At 45.0% G+C, this 21,366-nt stretch overlaps 1 protein-coding gene across 1 annotated transcript in view; it reads left to right on the top strand.

Moving 5' to 3' along the window:
- The window catches only part of LOC139530510 (ALK tyrosine kinase receptor-like), a 745,539-nt gene that overhangs the window by 221,352 nt on the left and 502,821 nt on the right, over nucleotides 1-21,366 (top strand). The window contains exon 2 of the mRNA XM_071327001.1: nucleotides 2,657-2,767. Coding sequence (XP_071183102.1) covers nucleotides 2,657-2,767 — 111 coding nt within the window. The remainder of the gene's footprint in view (nucleotides 1-2,656; nucleotides 2,768-21,366) is intronic.

Genomic DNA, 21,366 nt, shown 5'->3' with positions numbered 1-21,366 from the left:
GCAGGGAGCCCAGCCAACAGCGAGTTGCAGTAATCCAGACGGGAGATGACAAGTGCCTGGATTAGGACCTGCGCCGCTTCCTGCGTGAGGCAGGGTCGTACTCTGCGAATGTTGTAGAGCATGAACCTACAGGAACGGGTCACCGCCTTGATGTTAGTTGAGAACGACAGGGTGTTGTCCAGGATCACGCCAAGGTTCTTAGCACTCTGGGAGGAGGACACAATGGAGTTGTCAACCGTGATGGCGAGATCATGGAACGGGCAGTCCTTCCCCGGGAGGAAGAGCAGCTCCGTCTTGCCGAGGTTCAGCTTGAGGTGGTGATCCGTCATCCACACTGATATGTCTGCCAGACATGCAGAGATGCGATTCACCACCTGGTTATCAGAGGGGGGAAAGGAGAAGATTAATTGTGTGTCGTCTGCATAGCAATGATAGGAGAGACCATGTGAGGATATGACAGAGCCAAGTGACTTGGTGTATAGCGAGAATAGGAGAGGGCCTAGAACAGAGCCCTGGGGGACACCAGTGGTGAGAGCACGTGGTGCGGAGACAGATTCTCGCCACGCCACCTGGTAGGAGCGACCTGTCAGGTAGGACGCAATCCAAGCGTGGGCCGCGCCGGAGATGCCCAGCTCGGAGAGGGTGGAGAGGAGGATCTGATGGTTCACAGTATCAAAGGCAGCCGATAGGTCTAGAAGGATGAGAGCAGAGGAACTTGTATTTATTTTCGCAAATATCCCTCGGTACTCCAAGTGAATGCTGTTCTTAGGATTCTTCAGCGATAGAACTGGGGTAGAAACATTAGGAGCCCATCCCATCCCTTCATTTGCGTTTGGAGAAGTACTTTTTTCACAAAAAATCACCTTTTATGATAAATGATTGCGATCTATCATCGCATTTGCAGACTAATGTAAGATAGCTTACTGTTCCTGATGAGTAGATTGGATGGTCATAATTAAGCCTAACATAACCTACTCACTGCAAAAAAGACCATCGGAACAATGCCTGCCTTCTCTTTTCTTGCTCACCCCCAGCTAGAGGATTTTTGTTGTTGTTGGAATACATTTGACCTTTTATAAACAGATTTCATGCAATTCTACAACGCTTTACATGATTGGAGACATTAGCCACATCTTTCATACCACAAAAATGACAGGGTAATGACAAACAATAAAAACATCCTCGTCTTGAGTGCAACCATCTAAATCTAGGCCTACAAAAAGGGTAGACAGTAATTGTACAACGGCTTTGTATCTAGTCTTGAGGACTACATTTTTATCCTAAAGAAAACTTTCCAGTGGCACTGACTCACCCAATGCTAAAGACATTGAATATGCACCAATGGTCTCCGCTAGTGCCAATAAAAAGGCCACTGTTCGCTCAATATTGGGAGTTGAACATTTTGATAACTAAAGACTGTTGTGATTCAAAGGAGAGATCTTTTTAGATTTCTTCAAAACAATCAAACTTTATTATTAATTATTGCAATAATGGAGCTGGTCATCGACCTCCCTTAAGTGATCGCTGAGAGACCAAATAAGCAGGGTTAGGGTACAACTCTTTCTAGTCCTCCTGAGTCTCCGTGACAAAGAACAGATATGTCAAATTATGCAAGGGTACATTGTGCTCTCACGCAACAGACTACAAGATTTACATGGTGCCAAATGTCTGTCTCTAGGTCATTTACTCATTGTTTATACAGAAATACTAATGTAACATAGGACACTAGGTCCTTTCCTCAAATGATGAGGTCCAGTGTCCATCTGCGATGTGGGAGAAAATAAACTGGAGGGAGGGTTTGCCTGGCACCGGCAGACAGGCCAACATTTCACACAGACACTGATCGTTGAATGGAACGCAGTCTTTAGGTTTTATCACCAAGACATCGTAAATCAACAGTCAGCGTTAAGCCTCAGAAGAATAGACGTGTGAAAGTACTAATACATTCTAATATAAAGTAATGTGAATAATATGTTGTAATTTCACCACAAGACAGAGAGTTTTCCCTTTGTCTTCTCTTTTGTGTTTTTTTGCGTCATTGTATTTTGAAATATTGCAATAGGCCTATGCCTATTTTTGTTGCTTTTCACTGACAGCCGGACAGAAGTAATTATATAATTTTGGCAAATGTTATTCAATTTAATTTCTATTAGACGAGCTGCCTATGCTTGATCCTTCAACCTTCACCTCACTGTTGTAGAGAACAAAGGTATCTAGAGATTTGAGATTCAAATGATGAACAGAAGAACAAATAACTTTAGCCACTGTGATCTCCCTTCAAAGCGTCTGTGTCTGGTGTAAAAACAACATCAGTCAATTCGACTACTTAGCCGCATGAGATGAATCAATGGTGCATTATCAGAGCATGCAGACACACCACGGGACGATATCAGCACACTAACTTCTCAATCCTTCCTATCCAATAAATATGAAACAATACGAATGGAGTGGGATTTCCCCACTCGTTTCAAAAGAAAAGTGTCCTTTAACCACTTTCAACTATTCATCCCTCTCTCGCCTGTCCCCCTCCCTTCATGTGTATCTGAATAAGCAATTGAAAAGATTGGTGAATGTAATTCCGTTCTCCTTGAGAAAAAAAACGATATGTTTGTCGTATTGCATTATCATGACCGTGTCTTATGCGTCTTTCTTCAAGGTGAGTCGCTGGTGGGTCGAGCCGGACTGGGTGTCCCCCGGGGTTACTGGAACTTCTCCTGGCTGGCCGAGGATGAGCTAAACTCCCCCAAGGCCGTGGCGCCGACATCAGGTGAGCGTCTAGTTAGCGTTTTGTTGTCAGAGCCTCTAAGATTAACTGACAGGCCCCATCACCCTGTGTCCCAAAAATACGGCGCTCTCTTTATGTGATGTGACGCTTGCCGTCAGCTCTCCAACAACATCCATAACCGTCTCAGTCTCTTTCGTCCTTCGCCCTCTGCGGTTTTGTTGTTCACCATCCCCGGCACATTTAACATTTAGAAGCCTCTGGGATGTTCTTTCTCGAAGTCACTGAATTTGAACTGAAACAAGTTTAACTGAAGTGTTACTGAAACAAGTTTAGCTGAAGTGTAATTTAAAACCAGTGTTACTGTGTTTCATGTGTTACTAAAACAAGGAAATACTCTGAAACAAGTTCTACTGAAACTCAGGTGCAATACATGGATATACACTGAGTATACAAAACATTAGGAACACTTTCTATGACAGACTGACCAGGTGAATCCATGTGAAAGCTATGATCCCTTATTAATGTCACCTGCTAAATCCACTTCAATCAGTGTAGATGAAGGGAAGGAGATATGTTAAAGAAGTATTTTTAAGCCTGGAGACAAATGAGACATGGACTGTGTATGTGTGCCATTCAGAGGGTGAATGGGCAAGACAAAAGATTTAAGTGCCTTTGAACGGGGTATGGTAGTAGGTGCCAGGCGCACCGGTTTGTGTCAAGAACTGTAACACTGCTGGGTTTTTCACGCTCAACAGTTTCCCTTGTGTATCAAGAATGGTCCACCACCCAAAGGACATCCAGCCAATTTGACATAACTGTGGGAAGCATTCTGTGGGAGTCAAAATGGGCAAGCATCCTTGTAGAGCTTGACACCTTGTAGAGTCCATACCCCGACGAATTGAGGCTGTGATGAGGGCAAAATGGGGGGGGGGGGGTGCAACTCAATATTAGGAAGTTGTTCTTAATCTTTTCTACACTGTGTATGTCTGTCTATATATCCATTATAGCTTAGCCTGTTACAGCACATTCAAATCACTGGGACTCCAAGGTTGGACTTTCACCCTCGCGGACCCTTGGAGGTCAGAGGTGGTTTTGTAAGTGATAATTCAGAGATGGCTGGCACTAAACTGTCCCCGCGTTCTGTTTATGAAGCGCTTCCCTCCCTGTAACTCCCAGGAACTTTGGCTCAACCGCCTGTAATTGGCAGCTACGAGACACTAATTGGTGTCACTCTGTATAACAGGGCTCCATTTTGATTTAGAGGGAACTGGCCCGTCGGCCCGAAACGAGCGCTACCCGTGTGCGCTATCACTCCATATGGGATGCCAGAAATGTCCCTCACCCAGTGACGTCCACTCACTCACCCCCAGAAAAAGAAGGAGGGGGGGGGGGGGGTTCTAACTAGCACTGTGCCTTCGAGATTGATGAATCAGGATAGTTAGCTGGGAATGAGAACGACACAACATCTAGACATGAAAAGCGCAAATGACCAAAACAGCTCGGAATGAGAATGCTTCCGCAAATATGGCCCTTGTGGGTTGAGGGAAATCAAATCTTAATGGTGACCAACATATATTAGTTGACTCTCACTAGAATGTTATGTGTGATGACAATGTGTATGGGTTTGGCAAACGTTCAGTTGCCAAAAACAGGAGGCGATTGTGAGATACATGAGCCTTAATACAAAAAGAAGTAAAAGCCCATCTTCAAAAATAATCTCAGAGAAGAAGTGCTAGGATCAGGTCCCCCCTGGCCATATAATCTTATGATGATCTATAAGGCTAAACTGACCCTTTATCAGCACCCATCCTCTGACTCTGTGAATACGGCCCCAGAGCTTTAACGGGGCCGAGAACACTTAACATCTTTGGCAAACCTTTTGCATGGTTGAAAGCATTGTCGCATGGGGTACTGTTGAGCGCAAACAAACAGTGCCTTTTGTTTGCTATTCCGAACCAATACTGTACCTACAAGACGAACTATAATGTCAGTTCGGTGAGGGGGCAGGCTGGAGAGTAGAGCTGAGTGGAGGGAGGAAGGGAACGGAAGAGGGTGGTGGCCTGTGAGCACTACTGTGCTGCTGCAGGCCAGGTGATAGACCTTAGCTGTCTCCACAGCATCTGCTTGGTGCTGGCATTTATTATGGCCACTTGCCACCAGCAGCATGGGCAAACCCCCCCTCCTTCCTTTCACTTTCGCCCTCTGTCTTTTCCCACTTCAGCGCTATCTCTCCAACTCTCTCTCCAGATCGAGATGGATTGTCCTGATTCAGCCAATGATTGCCAGCGATGAGACAGACCCAAATGGACACTTGTGGAGTGGTCCACTATATTGGGGGGAACTCATCTTATGTAGTGGGGTTCTCAGTTCTTGGAGAGTCACACAATTTGGGCCACAACACCTGGTTGGATGTTTGACAGTGGGAATTTGTGGAGACTTCGAGACTGAGGAGCTTCAAGCAGTGCCACTGTGTCAACACCTGTCACCTGTCAAGTACGGTTGAATGATCAATACCTGGTGTTGCGAGAATGAAACACCATCCTCTGATCATCATCCAACCTCTTTGTTGATAGTTGACCATTCATCCTGCCTCGTGTATTTACCATTTCGCTCTCTCTCCTCGCCAACCTGCCCAAATCACTTCCCCTCATCTACTACAACCCTGGGTTGAGGCCACGCATCCAGGCAGTCGCCTCGGTAATAAATTGAGAGCAAGATTGATTTCCATCAAAAACCTATCTTCAGGTAGCAAAAATAGAGCAAGGACCAGATGATTACCATACATTTTTGTTCCCCCAGTGCGGCTGTCTGAGCATGTACGTTTTATTTCATTTATCCTATCCACATCTTGTATTGTCTCATCTGTCTGTCAGAGGACTCACTACTCATCTATTCATCTGTCTGTCTGCCTGTATACATTTGACAGTGTGGATCCATCTCAGAGGACAGTGAATGAGTTTACCCTAGACGAACCAGGCCATAAAAAAGTGGAATCGAGACATAAAAAAGCTGGAGCCCACAAGCGATTCAGTAGTAATCAAGAACATAAACATATTCATCATTCCAGTTAAATAATTCACAAGCACATTTGTCAAATCGTTTTCAGGATGCATCGGGTACTGTCGAATGCAAATACATGAAGTGTTTTTTGATTTGAGAAAAATGTGCGTTGGGATGCGTGGCTCAAATGTAGCAATTTAATTTGAATTCTAAATCAAGATAGCCACCTTCGGTATGCATCTAGACGACCTCTGACTCTGAAAAGCAGCAAGGGTGTTCAATCTCTGTTACCCTTGATAAATGGGGTCAGGGTCATTGTGTCATGAAAGGGTTATTAAGCAATCAGGAACCTTTTTAACACAGCCAAATGCAATAGGAAGGTGGGGTAGGTGCATCATAAGAAAACAAATGACAAGGGTTTGAGGGAAATGACTAACTGGTGTCTCCAATTGGCCACACACCTCTTGAAAGTGTGCACAGTTCCTAAGTCATTTCAGTAAACTTTTATGACTCAAAGAAGAGTCTTTGTGGGCCTCCCGAGTGGTGCAGTGTCTCAAGAAGCAGTGCGGCTTGGTGGGTCGTGTTTCGGAGGACGCATGGTTCTCGACCTTCGCCTCTCCCGAGTCCATACGGGAGTTGCAGCGATGGGATAAGACTAACTACCAATTGGATAGAAAAAAGGGGTAAAACGTTTTTTTTTAAGTCTTCAACGTTGAGGTGAATTTTCTCTCATAGCTGTGCCTTTGAGGAACTAAAACAAGCACACTTAAACTCAGCGAAAAAAGAAACGTCCCTTTTTCAGGACCCTGTCTTTCAAAGATAATTCGTAAAAAATCTAAATAACTTCACAGATCTTCATTGTAAAGGTTTTTAACACTATTTCCCATGCTTGTTCAATGAACCATAAACAATTAATGAACATGCACCTGTGGAATGGTCGTTAAGACACTAACAGCTTACAGATGGTAGGCAATTAAGGTCACAGTTATGAAAACTTAGGACACTAAAGAGGCCTTTCTACTGACTCAGAAAAACACCAAAAGAAAGATGCCCAGGGTCCCTGCTCATCTGCGTGAACATGCACAAGATTGGTACGTCCGAACATCACACCTGCGGGACAGGTACAGGATGGGAACAACAACTGCCCGAATTACACCAGGAATGTACAATCTCTCCATCAGTGCTCAGACTGTGAGAGGATGGAATGAGGTCTTGTAGGCTTGTTGTAAGGCAGGTCCTCTCCAGACATCACTGGCAACAACGTCGCCTACGGGCACAAACCCACCGTCGCTGGACCAGACAAGACTGGCAAAAAATGGTCTTCGCTGGCGAGTCGCGGTTTTGTCTCACCAGGGATGATGGTTGGATTCGCATTTATCGTCGAAGGAATGAACGTTACACCGAGGCTTGTACTCTGGAGCGGGATCGATTTGGAGGTGGAGGGTCCGTCATGGTCTGGGGCGGTGTGTCACAGCATCATAGGACTGAGCTTGTTGTCATTGCAGGCAGTCTCAACGCTGTGCGTTACAGGGAAGACATCCTCCTCCCTCATGTGGTACCCTTCCTGCAGGCTCATCCTGACATGACCAGCCATACTGCTCGTTCTGTGCGTGATTTCCTGCAAGACAGGAATGTCAGTGTTCTGCCATGGCTAGCGAAGAGCCCGGATCTCAATCCCAATGAGCACGTCTGGGACCTGTTAGATCGGAGGGTGAGGGCTAGGGCCATTCCCCCCCAGAAATGTCCGGGAACTTGCAGGTGCCTTGGTGTAAGAGTGGGGTAACGTCTCACAGCATGAACTGGCAAATCTGGTACAGTCCATGAGGAGGAGATGCACTGCAGTACTTAATGTAGCTGGTGGCCACCAGATACCGATTTTGACCCCCCCTTTGTTCGTCACATGTCTGTGGAACTTGTTCAGTTTATGTCTCAATTGTTGAATCTTGTTATGTTCATACAAATATTTACACATGTTAAGTTTGCTGAAAATAAACACAGTTGACAGTGAGAAGACGTTTCTTTTTTTACTGAGTTTAGTAGTTGTTGTAGTTGAAACAGAACCCTGCATTAATATTGTTCTTTACGCAATTCAAAACAGCCCATTATAAATCGCAATCTGGGTCAGGTGGGCATAATTGGAAAGCTTGTTATATTGCTAGCTAGGTAAAAATATACAATGTTACAGTGTTAGGCTTTCACAAGGCAATTCAAAGAAACAGATATAAATTTGGGGCGCATAGAAAACAGTCATGAATACGTTCAGGTGCGTGTAACGCCTTGAATTTTCCTAAAAGTAGACAAACAGGCTCAATCTGTTCAGAAAAACCCAGATCTACGCCATGTCATCTTGTAACTCATCAAACATAGTGATCAGAAACATTAACACTGTATATGACATGTGTTTTACAATATGGAAATGTGAAGTGCACATTTGGACAGGTGTTTGGCTTGCTTGTATGACATCAAAGCGGTATTTATTATAATCCTCAATGTCTGATCTTTCAAAATACATGTCCCTCACTCAGACAACAATAAACGTAATTAAATTGTCAAATTCTGGGATGAGGCAACTTCCGTCAGAAGCGCAGAGCCTGAGCTCTGACGTAATTCATAGCATGATACTGTACAGCCACTGCATTCCAATATAGGCACTTGTCAGTGCCCAAATCTGCCATTTTTAACTCGTATACGGGTACAAGTGTAAAGGGTTAAGGAACTACTAGCGAATACATTATTCTGCACCATTTACCGACCTTGTTTAGATTGATACAACATTTACATTCACACAGGATAACCATTTGTGTTTAGAAACATTCACACCATTTACATTGGATTGCTGCCCTGTTAACAATAAACGATCTATTAGGTTTACAGTCAATGAGCAGCACCATTTACTATGTAAGAGTTTGTGGGATTCCACCCGGAGGGGTGGATCTGCCCGAGACGATGCCGGGGTCCGATGGCGGTCCGCTTGTCGTCGATACCTGGAGGTGGTCTTGAGGAGGGCCGACCGGGCTCTCCTCCAGGTACGACGACAGCGGCGGACAAACATCTGGGCAGAAGGTATGCCGCTGACCTCTTCCTGCTCAGGGAAGAGCCCCCGCTCTTACCCCATGGAACACTCAAACGGTGATAGGTCCGTGCAGAGCAGGGAAGGGTGTTGTGGGCGTATTCCACCCACACCAGCTACAGGCTCCAGGTGGTGGGGTTGGCGGAGACCAGGCAGCGCAGGGTGGTCTCGAGGTCCTGGTCTAATGGCTCACTCCGACTGGCCGTTAGACTGGGGGGTGGAACCCGGAAGACAGGCTGGCCGACAACCCAAAGAGGGTGCAGAGCTCCTTCCAGAATCGGGACGAGAACTGAGGGCCGCGGTCGGAGACCATGTCCACGGGCAGTCCATGGATCCGGAAGACATGCTGCACCATGAGCTGGGCCGTCTCCTTGGGAGAGGAATGAAGTGGGCGGACTTGGAAAAGCGATCCACCACGGCCAGGATGGCGGTGTTACAATCAGACGGGGGGAGACCCGTGACAAAGTCCAGGGAGATGTGAGACCAGGGGCGATGAGGGATGGGCAGAGGTTGGAGAAGGCCAGCCGGAGCTTGTCGAGGGGTCTTGTTCCATGCACAGACCGTGCAGGCGGCGACAAAGGCGGCGATGTCCGGAACAATGGTAGGGTACCCAAAGCGTTGTCTCACGAAGGCAAGGGTCTGCCGGTAGCCCAGGTGGCAGGCAAGCCTGGAGGAAATGGGCCCACTCCAGGACCGCAGAGCAGACAGCGTCATACATGAACATCCGGTTATCTGGCGTTGCAGCTGCACCCTGGACATAGGCTGAGGCCAATCCACCACCGCTTTCACCTTCTCAGAATCCATCTTGACACTCCCAGCAGAGATGATGTAGCCCAGAAAGGGAATGGTGGAGCGATGGAACTCACACTTTTCCGCCTTAATGAACAGTTGGTTCTGCAGAAGGAACTGGAGAACCTGCCGGACATGGAGCACGTGTTCTTGGGGGGAGCGGGAGAAGACGAGGATGTCATCAATGTAGACGAAGACGAACCAGATCAGCATGTCGCGGAGAACATCATTCACCAGAGCGTGGAACACCGCAGGGGCATTGGTGAGGCCAAAGGGCATGACCAGATATTCGTAGGGGCCGCTGGCCATATTGAAGGTGGTCTTCCACTCGTCCCCCTCTTGTATCCACACCAGGTGGTAGGCGTTATGTAGATCCAGCTTGGAAAACACAGTTGCCCCCTGGAGTGGCTCGAAGGCCGAGGAAATTAGTGGTAGCGGATAACAGTTCTTCACACTCATGTCATTGACTTTTCTTCTCCACGAAGAAGAACCCTGAGCCAGCGGGAGATGAAGAGGGACAGATAAATCCAGTAGCTAGGATGTCCCCAATGTAGTCCTCCATAGCTTTGGTTTCAGGTCCCGACAGCGAGTACAGATGCACCTGGGGTGGTGTGGTGCTATGGAGAAGGTCACAGTCATAGGGGCGGTGTGGCAGAAGGGAAGTGGCCGGGGACTTTCGGGAACACCTCCCGGAGATCCTGGTACTCCGCGGGAATGGCAGAGAGATCCAGAACCACCTCCGAGGACCCAGGAAGACGTCCCGGGGAAGGTTGCGCCGACTTCAGACAATGGACGTGGCAGAACGGACTCCAGCCCATGATGGCCCCCTTAGACCAGTTGATGAGTGGTTTGTGTTGCTGTAGCCAGGAGAATCCCAAAACCACAGGGATCTGGGGGGACTTGATGAGCAGGAACTGAATGGTCTCGCTGTGATTCCCTGACTCCCGTAGGCTGATGGGAGTGGTGTTATGGGTAACCCGACCTATAGAACGCCCGTCCAACGCTCTAACATCCACGGGAATGGAGAGGGGCTGAGTGGGGATGTTCAGCTCTGAAGCCAGTGTGACGTCCAAAAAGCTCTCATCGGCCCCAGAGTCAATGAGGACCCGGAGTGATTTGGACTGGTTTCCCCCAGCTGTATGACATGAAAAGGGGTGCGAGTAGGGGAAGCAAAAAAGTTCCCCATATGGCCCACCAGAGTACTCGCTCTTACCATTGAGCCTGGTCTTTAACCGAGCACACAAAATAACCAAAAGTTCTGCTACAGACAGCTCCTTTTGCTCATCCGGTGTTGCCTTTACGCTGGCGACAGCCCAGCCCTGCCTAGTTGCATGGGCTCGGGAAACAGTGCCTCGGCCCTCCTTGGTGACTCTCGAGGAAGGTCGGGAGATCTCGGGTGCTCTCGGTGCGAGTGAAATCGCGTTCCCTCAATTGACCATCGATGCGGATGGTCAAAGCGATGAGGGAATCAAAATCTGTGGGTAACTCCCGAGCCGCAAGCTCATCCAAGACTCCATGCAGGAACATGTCGAACATGCCTCCGGGTTCCACGCACTCTCCGCTGCCAATGTACGGAAATCCACCGCATAGTTGGCCACAATGCGGGTGTCCTCACCTCTCCCATGAACCCCTCCAGGCTTGCGCATATGGCCAGCTGCTGTTACCATTCAGCGGTAGCCCAGGTGAGAGCCCTTCTAGACATCAGAGTGATGAGGTAGGCCTTTTTGGAGCAATCCGCTGGAAAGGAGAAGGGCTGAAGCTCAAATGAGGGCACACTGAGCTTAAAACGCCCGACAGGTGCTCGGCTCTCCATTAAAGCGTTCCGGAGGTGGTAACCGTGGGCTCCCGGAAAGGTGGAGTGGCCAGTGGGACGGCGCTGCTAACCGCCGATTTGCTAAGGGGCGGTGGGGTTACCACCGTGGCAGCCTGCCCCCCAGATGATCCGAGGGAATTGCTCCAGCAGCATGTCCAACGCCCGGTCATGGTGCTTAGCCAACGTTTGGACCCCCTCCAACAGCCCACGAAGCAATTCCTCCTGCCTACCAATGGAGGCTCCTTGGGAGGAGATGGCGTTGCGCAGCTGTTCTGGGTCTGCTGGGTCAGTTTTGGCCAGTTTGTACTATCAGGTATGAAGGCAAGACCCAGATGCAGACCGCTTCAGGCTAGAGTCTATTTTTCTCCACTTCCTGTCTGACTGATGTGCCCAAAGTAAACTGCCTGTTACTCAGGCCCAGAAGCCAGGATATACACTGCTCAAAAAAATAAAGGGAACACTTAAACAACACAATGTAACTCCAAGTCAATCACACTTCTGTGAAATCAAACTGTCCACTTAGGAAGCAACACTGATTGACAATAAATTTCACATGCTGTTGTGTAAATGGAATAGACAACAGGTGGAAATTATAGGCAATTAGCAAGACATCCCCAATAAAGGAGTGGTTCTGCAGGTGGTGACCACAGACCACTTCTCAGTTCCTATGCTTCCTGGCTGATGTTTTGGTCATTTTTGAATGCTGGTGGTGCTTTCACTCTAGTGGTAGCATGAGACGGAGTCTGCAACCCACACAAGTGGCTCAGGTAGTGCAGCTCATCCAGGATGGCACGAAGGTTTGCTGTGTCTGTCAGCGTAGTGTCCAGAGCATGGAGGCGCTACCAGGAGACAGGCCAGTACATCAGGAGACGTGGCGGAGGCCGTAGGAGGGCAACAACCCAGCAGCAGGACCACTACCTCCGCCTTTGTGCAAGAAGGAGCAGAAGGAGCACTGCCAGAGCCCTGCAAAATGACCTCCAGCAGGCCACAAATGTGCATGTGTCTGCTCAAACGGTCAGAAACAGACTCCATGAGGGTGGTATGAGGGCCCGACGTCCACAGGTGGGGGTTGTGCTTACAGCCCAACACCGTGCAGGACGTTTGGCATTTGCCAGAGAACACCAAGATTGGCAAATTCGCCACTGGCGCCCTGTGCTCTTCACAGATGAAAGCAGGTTCACACTGAGCACATGTGACAGTCTGGAGACGCCGTGGAGAACGTTCTGCTGCCTGCAACATCCTCCAGCATGACCGGTTTGGCGGTGGGTCAGTCACAAAACCAACATGGAAAATGACACCCTAAATAGGCTCCCCAATCAGAGACAACGAGAAACAGCTGTCTCTGATTGGGAACCAACTCAGGCCAGCATAAACCCCCAGACCTTACAAAAACCCTAGACAAGACAAAAACTAAACAAACCACCCTTGTCACACCCTGACCTAAACCAAAAAATAAAGAAAACAAATATAACTAAAGTCAGGGCGTGACACTATATGTATGTTATGTTATGTGATCATTATACGTACTGTATGTTATATTATCAATACGTACAGTATGTTATGTGATCATGATACCCAATAATTACACCTGCTACTTGGTAGGGATCAAGTGCTTCTACATCTGCATTGCTTGCTGTTTGGGGTTTTAGGCTGGGTTTCTGTATAAGCGCTATATGACATCTGCTGATGTAAAAAGGGCGTTATAAATACATTTCATTTGATTTAAAGTTAAATGTTCAGCTTATGTTGTTAAAAATATATATATTTCTGCACGTATGTTACATTTCTGCATTCAATGTAGTGTTAAAAGGTTGAAATGGCCTTGCATGGGAAAGTGGTGTTCATTAGCTGACTAATAGTTTACAGAAACTAGCCTATCACAAAGGGGCATTCACATGAAAGTTAACCTTGGACTAGGGTAGTTCGAGGCACTCTTGTTTCTTATAATGTAAGCAACTGATTTAACCTAATCACTGAGTGTGCATCCCAAATGGCAACCAATTCCCTACATAGTGCACTAATTTTGACTAAAGCCATATGGGTCCTGGTCAAAGTAGTACACTAGGGAATATGGTGCAATATGGGACGCACACAGAGTGCGAATTTACGAGGGGCTCAGGTGGGTCTCAGACCATCTGAATGATATACACTGCTCAAAAAAATAAAGGGAACACTAAAATATTCTTATTAAATCCTTTTTTCTTTACATAGTTGAATGTGCTGACAACAAAATCACACAAAAATTATAAATGGAAATCAAATTTATCAACCCATGGAGGTCTGGATTTGTCAAAATGAGGCTCAGTAGTGTGGCCTCCACGTGCCTGTATGACCTCCCTACAACGCCTGGGCATGCTCCTGATGAGGTGGCGGATGGTCTCCTGAGGGATCTCCTCCCAGGCCTGGACTAAAGCATCCGCCAACTCCTGGACAGTCTGTGGTGCAACTCTGTGGTGCAATGTGGCGTTGGTGGATGGAGCGAGACATGTTGTCCCAGATGTGCTCAATTGGATTCAGGTCTGGGGAACGGGCGGGCCAGTCCATAGCATCAATGCCTTCCTCTTGCAGGAACTGCTGACACACTCCAGCCACATGAGGTCTAGCATTGTCTTGCATTAGAAAGAACCCAGGGCCAACCGCACCAGCATATGGTCTCACAAGGGGTCTGAGGATCTCATCTCGGTACCTAATGGCAGTCAGGCTACCTCTGGCGAGCACATGGAGGGCTGTGCGGCCCCCCAAAGAAATGCCATCCCACACCATGACTGACCCACCGCCAAACCGGTCATGCTGGAGGATGTTGCAGGAAGCAGAACGTTCTCCACGGCGTCTCCAGACTCTGTCACGTCTGTCACATATGCTCATGTACTCAGTGTGAACCTGCTTTCATCTGTGAAGAGCACAGGGCGCCAGTGGAGTCTGTTTCTGACCGTTTGAGCAGACACATGCACATTTGTGGCCTGCTGGAGGTCATTTTGCAGGGCTCTGGCAGTGCTCCTCCTGCTCCTCCTTGCACAAAGGCGGAGGTAGCGGTCCTGCTGCTGGGTTGTTGCCCTCCTATGGCCTCCTCCACCTCTCCTGATGTACTGGCCTGTCTCCTGGTAGCGCCTCCATGCTCTGGACACTACGCTGACAGACACAGCAAACCTTCTTGCCACAGCTCGCATTGATGTGCCATCCTGGATGAGCTGCACTACCTGAGCCACTTGTGTGGGTTGTAGACTCCGTCTCATGCTACCACTAGAGTGAAAGCACCGCCAGCATTCAAAAGTGACCAAAACATCAACCAGGAAGCATAGGAACTGAGAAGTGGTCTGTGGTCACCACCTGCAGAACCACTCCTTTATTGGGGGTGTCTTGCTAATTGCCTATAATTTCCACCTGTTGTCTATTCCATTTGCACAACAGCATGTGAAATTTATTGTCAATCAGTGTTGCTTCCTAAGTGGACAGTTTGATTTCACAGAAGTGTGATTGACTTGGAGTTGCATTGTGTTGTTTAAGTGTTCCCTTTATTTTTTTGAGCAGTGTATATGAGTCCCCATAAATACAACAAAGTCAAGCTTTTGGGGGGTCTTTAAATAACTCTTCATTTAAACATTCTCCTATTTGTTTAAAATGGCATTTGTACTGCTACAGTGGTAAATATTAAAATAAAAGCATTTTCCAGATTAAACAAACACCCCCACATCGGTGTCATGTTTTCTTTTTTTAAGTATCCATGTGGCTGTCTCGTATCGCCCAATGTCATAAAATGTGTGGGTTTTTTGTAACAGATGTCTCTTTCCATTCATCAAATGGCGCTAGTGCACAGTGAACTGTTTGGATGCTAGAATTATTTTGGAGTGGACCAACATGCGCATGTAGCCTACTTTTTGAAGTGATTTGTTTGACAATAACATGAAAACATCATGACTGGTTGTGTTCATTCCACATTTAAAGGTAATACGTTTTTGTTTAACCATTAAATTAGATGCCTTACTATTACGACTAGTGATGCATCGATATGACATTTGACCGATGTGATATTTTCCTTGCCAAAATATACGTTACCGATAACCGATATTTAACATTTCAGTGGCCTTTTTATAAGTGTTAACGCACACAAACACATGGACACAGCGGTCTAAGGCACTGTGTCTCAGTGCAAGAGGCGTAACAACATTCCCTGGTTCGAATCCAGGCCGTATCCCATCCGGCTGTGATTGGGAGTCCCATAGGGCGGCGCACAATTGGCCCAGGGTCGTCCGGGCCGTCATTGTAAATAAGAATTTGTTCTTAACTGACTTGCCTAGTTAAATAAAGGTTACACACACACACACACACCACACTGACCAAAAAGTAATTTTGTTGGCATTTACGTATGTCCCCATTAACAGTAAAACATAATCAAAACCTATTTCTTTCACTTGCTGTGATCTTTCGTTTTTCATTTGTTCATTTGTTTCATTCTCAACCAGGATTTCTATGGAACTCCGTTTGGGTCTTTGCGTGTCAAATAAGCTTGTTGACCAATCAGGACCTGAATATGACTGCACGTCACAAAATAATTTAACGCGTAGTTATTACACATTGATTACACTCGTTTTTCACATGTCACAACGATTCATCGATACGTATGCTATGATGCTGGTAAAGTTGTCTCGCGCACCTACAGTTCTGGTCATAAAAAAAAACTAGCTAGCTCATGGATGCAAACAATGTTCTTCCCCAAAAACATAGCAAAACGACATCTGTTTCAGTTGCTGTAGTTAGCTAGCTGTCATCTAAAACAACCCTAATTTATAAGACAGTTCTTATTTGATTAATGGTGGTCAGACCCATCTATGTGAAGCTAGCCACAATAAGGATTAGCCACAATAGTGGACTTTGCAGTTAGCCTTAAAAAAAAAGTATGGCATACTATACTATTTGTATTCATTTGCATCACTGTCAATGACATACTTTTATTTTGAAGGCAAACCGCAAAGTCCACTATTGTGGCTAATCCTTATTGTGGCTAGCTTCTCAACACAACATGGTCCGGTCGAGCCACACTAGCCAGATGAAGCTAGCTGGCTGCTTATAACGTTAGCTTAGGGCAACAGGGTTAAGTAGCTGGCTAGCTATTTATTTTCATGAACTGAAGTTCAATTTCAATAGGTAAACAACAAGTGGCAAACTAGCTAATACTTACAAGGATTCCTAAATCATTGCTAAGAATAATGAAAATCACTGCAGTTTCTACGGATGATTGTTTTCAGCCTGGTTGTATTGGTGCTAGCTAGGTACCAAGCTAAAGCTAGCTACCCCAGAAGTTGGACAAATTATGCTTTATTACCAACGTGGTATTGTAAACACATCGTTTGTGGCCAATGTTTGATTGTTTGCAGACTTTTGTATAGCTTTGACAATGCTACTGTATCTGTTTTGAGAGGCAAAGATCCAAACGGCGTTCCATAGTATATACAGTTGAAGGCGGAAGTTTACACACACTTAAGTTGGAGTCATTAAAACTCGTTTTTCAACTACTCCACAAATTTCTTTTTAACAAACTATCATGGGAAAATCAAAAGAAATCAGCCAAGACCTCAGAAAAAAAATTGTAGACCTCCACAAGTCTGGTTCATCCTTGGGAGCAATTTCCAAACGCCTCAAGGTACCACGTTCATCTGTACAAACAATAGTACGCAAGTATAAACACCATGGGACCACGCAGCCGTCATACCGCTCAGGAAGGAGACGCGTTGTGTCTCCTAGAGAGGACGGTACTTTGGTGCCAGAAGTGCAAATCAATCCCAGAACAACAGCAAAGGACCTTGTGAAGATGCTGGTGGAAACAGGTACAAAAGTATCTATATCCACATTAAAACAAGTCCTATTTTGACATAACCTGAAAGGCCGCTCAGCAAGGAAGAAGCCACTGCTCCAAAACCGCCATATAAAAGTCAGACTACGGTTTGCAACTGCACATGGGGACAAAGATCGAAATTTTTGGAGAAATGTCCTCTGGTCTGATGAAACAAAAATAGAACTGTTTGGCCATAATGATCATCGTTATGTTTGGAGGCTTGCAAGCCAAAGAACACCATCCCAACCGTGAAGCACAGGGGTGGCAGCATCATTTTGTGGGGTAAAATTATGTGCATATATTGAAGCAACATCTCAAGACATCGGTCAGGAAGTAAATTAAGGATCGGCGTTCTGTCAATTGGACAGTTGTAAATCATGCAGCGCGTTATGTCAAGATTGCAGATTTGAGAAAAACAACAAATTTCGGTACATATAAGTGTCTTATATCGGCTGAAAGCTTAAATTCTTGTTAATATAACTGCACTGTCCAATTTACAGTAAAAAATGCTATGCTATTGTTTGAGGAGAACTCCTAACAACAAAACACTTTTTTCTTCACAGTAGGTTTGATAAATTCACCTCTGAAGGTGAAATTTGTACTTACATTCTGAAATCTTGATCTGATTTATCATCCAAAGGGTCCCAGAGATAACATGAAGTGTCGTTTTGTTAGATAAAATCCTTTTTCATATCCTAAAAAGATCCACATAGCATGCACGATCGATTTTGTATTTCCACTTGTTCAATTTGCAAAGAAAGGAATCTGTGAAAATCTCAGCCTACACGTTGTTTCAACGAGTCAAATCATGTTCGTATCTATTCCTCAGAGATCCTAGAAGGTAACAAGACTTCACTATTTCCTTAGGGGTGTAGTAAATCCTATAGGACACCATATTTGGTCAGAGAGGCACGCCTTCATGGCACACCGATGACTCGGGCGGTCATCACTTGAACGTCTGTATCTTTGTCAAATAAACACCAATCGGGGTCAAACAAAGGTAGCTAGATAGCCAATGAGCTGGAAACCATGTATATGTTGTAAAATGTAGCTACTAACCTTGTACAACAGCATGCCTTTTCATTTTGGACAAAAATTATAAGGATAATCAGAGTTATGAAAACTAATTGCAAATGTTGAAATGGCTTCTAGTACTTGGAAAGGTAAATCAAAGTCCAAGCATACAGATTTAACGATATTCTTGCAGAAAAATGGAATATGAATGTCGCCTTCACGATTTGCCCAAATGTACCTGGGGACTTCACACATAGTCTTGTTTCACATACACTGCTGCCATCTTGTGGACACTATTGGAATTAACAAAGTGATGGCTATAACTATGACCTTTCTCTTGCATTTCCAAGATGATGGTAGAAAAACACAGGTTTGTATTTTCTTTTACCAGATCTATTGTGTTATATTCTCCTACGTTCAATTCACATTTCCACAATCTTCAAAGTGTTTCCTTTGAAATGGTACCAAGAATATGTGGAATACGTGGAGATAAGGAACAAAAATGTATGTATTAACTGAGGTATCTTACAGTTGAAAATAGAGTTTTTCAAACAAAACGATACTACATTTTATTTCTGGGACCCTCATGATGACAAATCAGAGCAAAATTACTGAATGTAAGTCAATTATTTACCTTCAGAGGTGAATGTATCAAACCAGTTGCCATGATAAAGGTGTTTTGTTGTTGTGCACTCTCCTCAAACAATAGCATGGTATTTTTTCACAGAACTTAGCTACTGTAAATTGGACACTGCAGTTAGAATAACAATAATTTAAGCTTTTTACCCATATAAGACATGTCTATGTCCTGGAAAGTTGGCTGTTACTTACAAAGTCAATCTAATCACATTTGCAACAACTGTCCCGGTTTAGGGACACTGATCCCGTAGAGGTTTAACCTGTCTCCTCCCCTTCCTCTACACTGATTGAAGTGGATTTAACAATTGACATCAATAATGGATCATAGCTTTCACCTGGATTCACCTGATCAGTCTATGTCATGGAAAGAGCAGGTGCTCCCAATGTTTAGTACACTCAGTGTATACCATAATGCCATACTTTGACAGCCAAGTTTTACTCCAAGACAATGGTCTGAAACTCATGGTTTGCAGGCCACATCAGGCAAATCAAAATGTTCTGGCCTGCAAAGTGACATGTCATTCTTATTGTATTCCAGACAGATTTAGGATATCCAAATTGTTTAACTTTTAATCACCTGCATTTAGAATAACTGCCAAGGTAAGAAAATTATTATATGAGAGTACCTAAACCATCTAAACGAGAAGAACCATCTTATTAACGGGCGCAATAAATCCAACTTCTAACAGATTGGATTAGTTTAGAAAAATTTGATATTTATCTTTATGTAGCATAAGATCATTCATCAATCAATGTGCATGCAAAAACACACATATTGAAACAAACAATTCAAAAAACGATCCTGCTTTAGAGCATGCTGGGAAATATGATAATGATGGGTGTGGGTTTTGCGCATATGTGATGATTGTACCTTTTTCAAATTCAAAATATTGGGTGCAGAAATGTACCATTGTACTAGATTATCTGACCATGTACCCTAAAAAGGTATCGAACAGTACCATGTGAGATTATATGTGTACCTCTGAAAGTACATTGTGTATTTTGATATTTTTGTACCCCTGGGAACAATGCTGTACCCTAACCGTACCCTTTGTTCTGAGACCAAAGCAAAGAGCAATTTCTCAAGCAAGAGTTTTGCTAGGACTGTCTGGGAGTGGTCTGAGTGAGGGGATTAATTGGATAAGCCTAATGAGAGGAATGTAACCTGAAAACCAGCTGTTATTGGCAGAGAGGTTTGAAACTATTTTTGTTATTGGTCTATTCATTTATACTGCCTGATGTCTTCAGGCAGGCTAAAACTCCATCCCATCACAATTTCACAGTATCATTCCAACCTCAGTGTGTAAATATATTTAAAACAGAGGAACATCTCGTTTTTGACTGCACTGGGCCTAACAAGGGCTGGTATATTGAACATTCTAGTAAAACCTTCACATCACTTAAACTGAGTCTAAATTCTTTAGAAACACCTATTTAATTATATGTGATTCGTAACTCCAGCTTAAATGACATTGTGCCAAGGGCCAAACACAGAAATGGTGTTTACCTTGACCTTCTCTGAAAAAACATCCCTTTGCTAAACAAAATGGATTTAGCAATAATGACAGAAACAAAGACACAAGAACCGGATGAAAAAAAAAACATGGAGAGAAGACGCTGCTTCTCTTTGTTTGCATTGGCAGTTGTGGAAACATTGAATAAGCTTGTCATCTTCGATGGTGTAATCAAACCGTCATATGTAGGGTCGTGGAAATTCAGTACTGAGAGAGACTTGGTCATTCCTTCAAACAATCATCTTTATTTAATATTGATTAATTATTGCAATAATGAACCCGTCGACCGCACACTCTAAGTTGTGTTGCCGAGAGCTTCCCTAACAATGAAAAACAGACATCTTATATATGACACCAATCATGTTTAGTTCCACCCCTCTCAGGCAGGTCAAACAGCATCATAAGCCACTTTCGGTTCATCCTGTCGTTAACAACACGTGATGTTGTTCTAACCCCCAACCTTGGCTTAATTTCCCTGATGCCAGGATGTCTAGGACCCTTTGTTCCAGTCCATCTCTATCCCAGGTACAACCACCCCACATCCTGTCCATGTAATACATCTCCCCAGTGCACCACTGATCATAGAATGGAACGTGGCTGTAAAGTTGTATAGCCCGCTAGTAAAACCCATTTCCTCAACACACAGACTATCTGCAGGAAGCTAGAGTGGACACCATTAAACTCAGTATTAGCAGGACAGAATTATCTTAGTTTGTTAAGTAAATAATTGTTAAATATCCAACAAATAAGGTGAATACATAATTTTTCTATCACTGTAGCCTTGCTGAGTGATGTCAAAGGGAATATGATTACGTATTCAGGGTTGCATTAAGATATTACGAATAAATTAGGGGTCAAAATGAGGATAAATGGGCAATTCACCCAGTTTGCTCATGTAGTGGATGGGAAAGCCTTGTGACAGCCTTGTGATTCTGTTGAAAGCCTTGAGTAATTTCTCTGGACGATTTGGCA

The sequence above is a fragment of the Salvelinus alpinus genome, chromosome 9 (assembly GCF_045679555.1).
Source record: "Salvelinus alpinus chromosome 9, SLU_Salpinus.1, whole genome shotgun sequence".
Taxonomy (NCBI): Eukaryota; Metazoa; Chordata; class Actinopteri; order Salmoniformes; family Salmonidae; genus Salvelinus; species Salvelinus alpinus.
The sequence above is the reverse complement of the archived record's forward strand: the minus strand, read 5'-3'. Positions and strand labels throughout refer to the sequence as shown.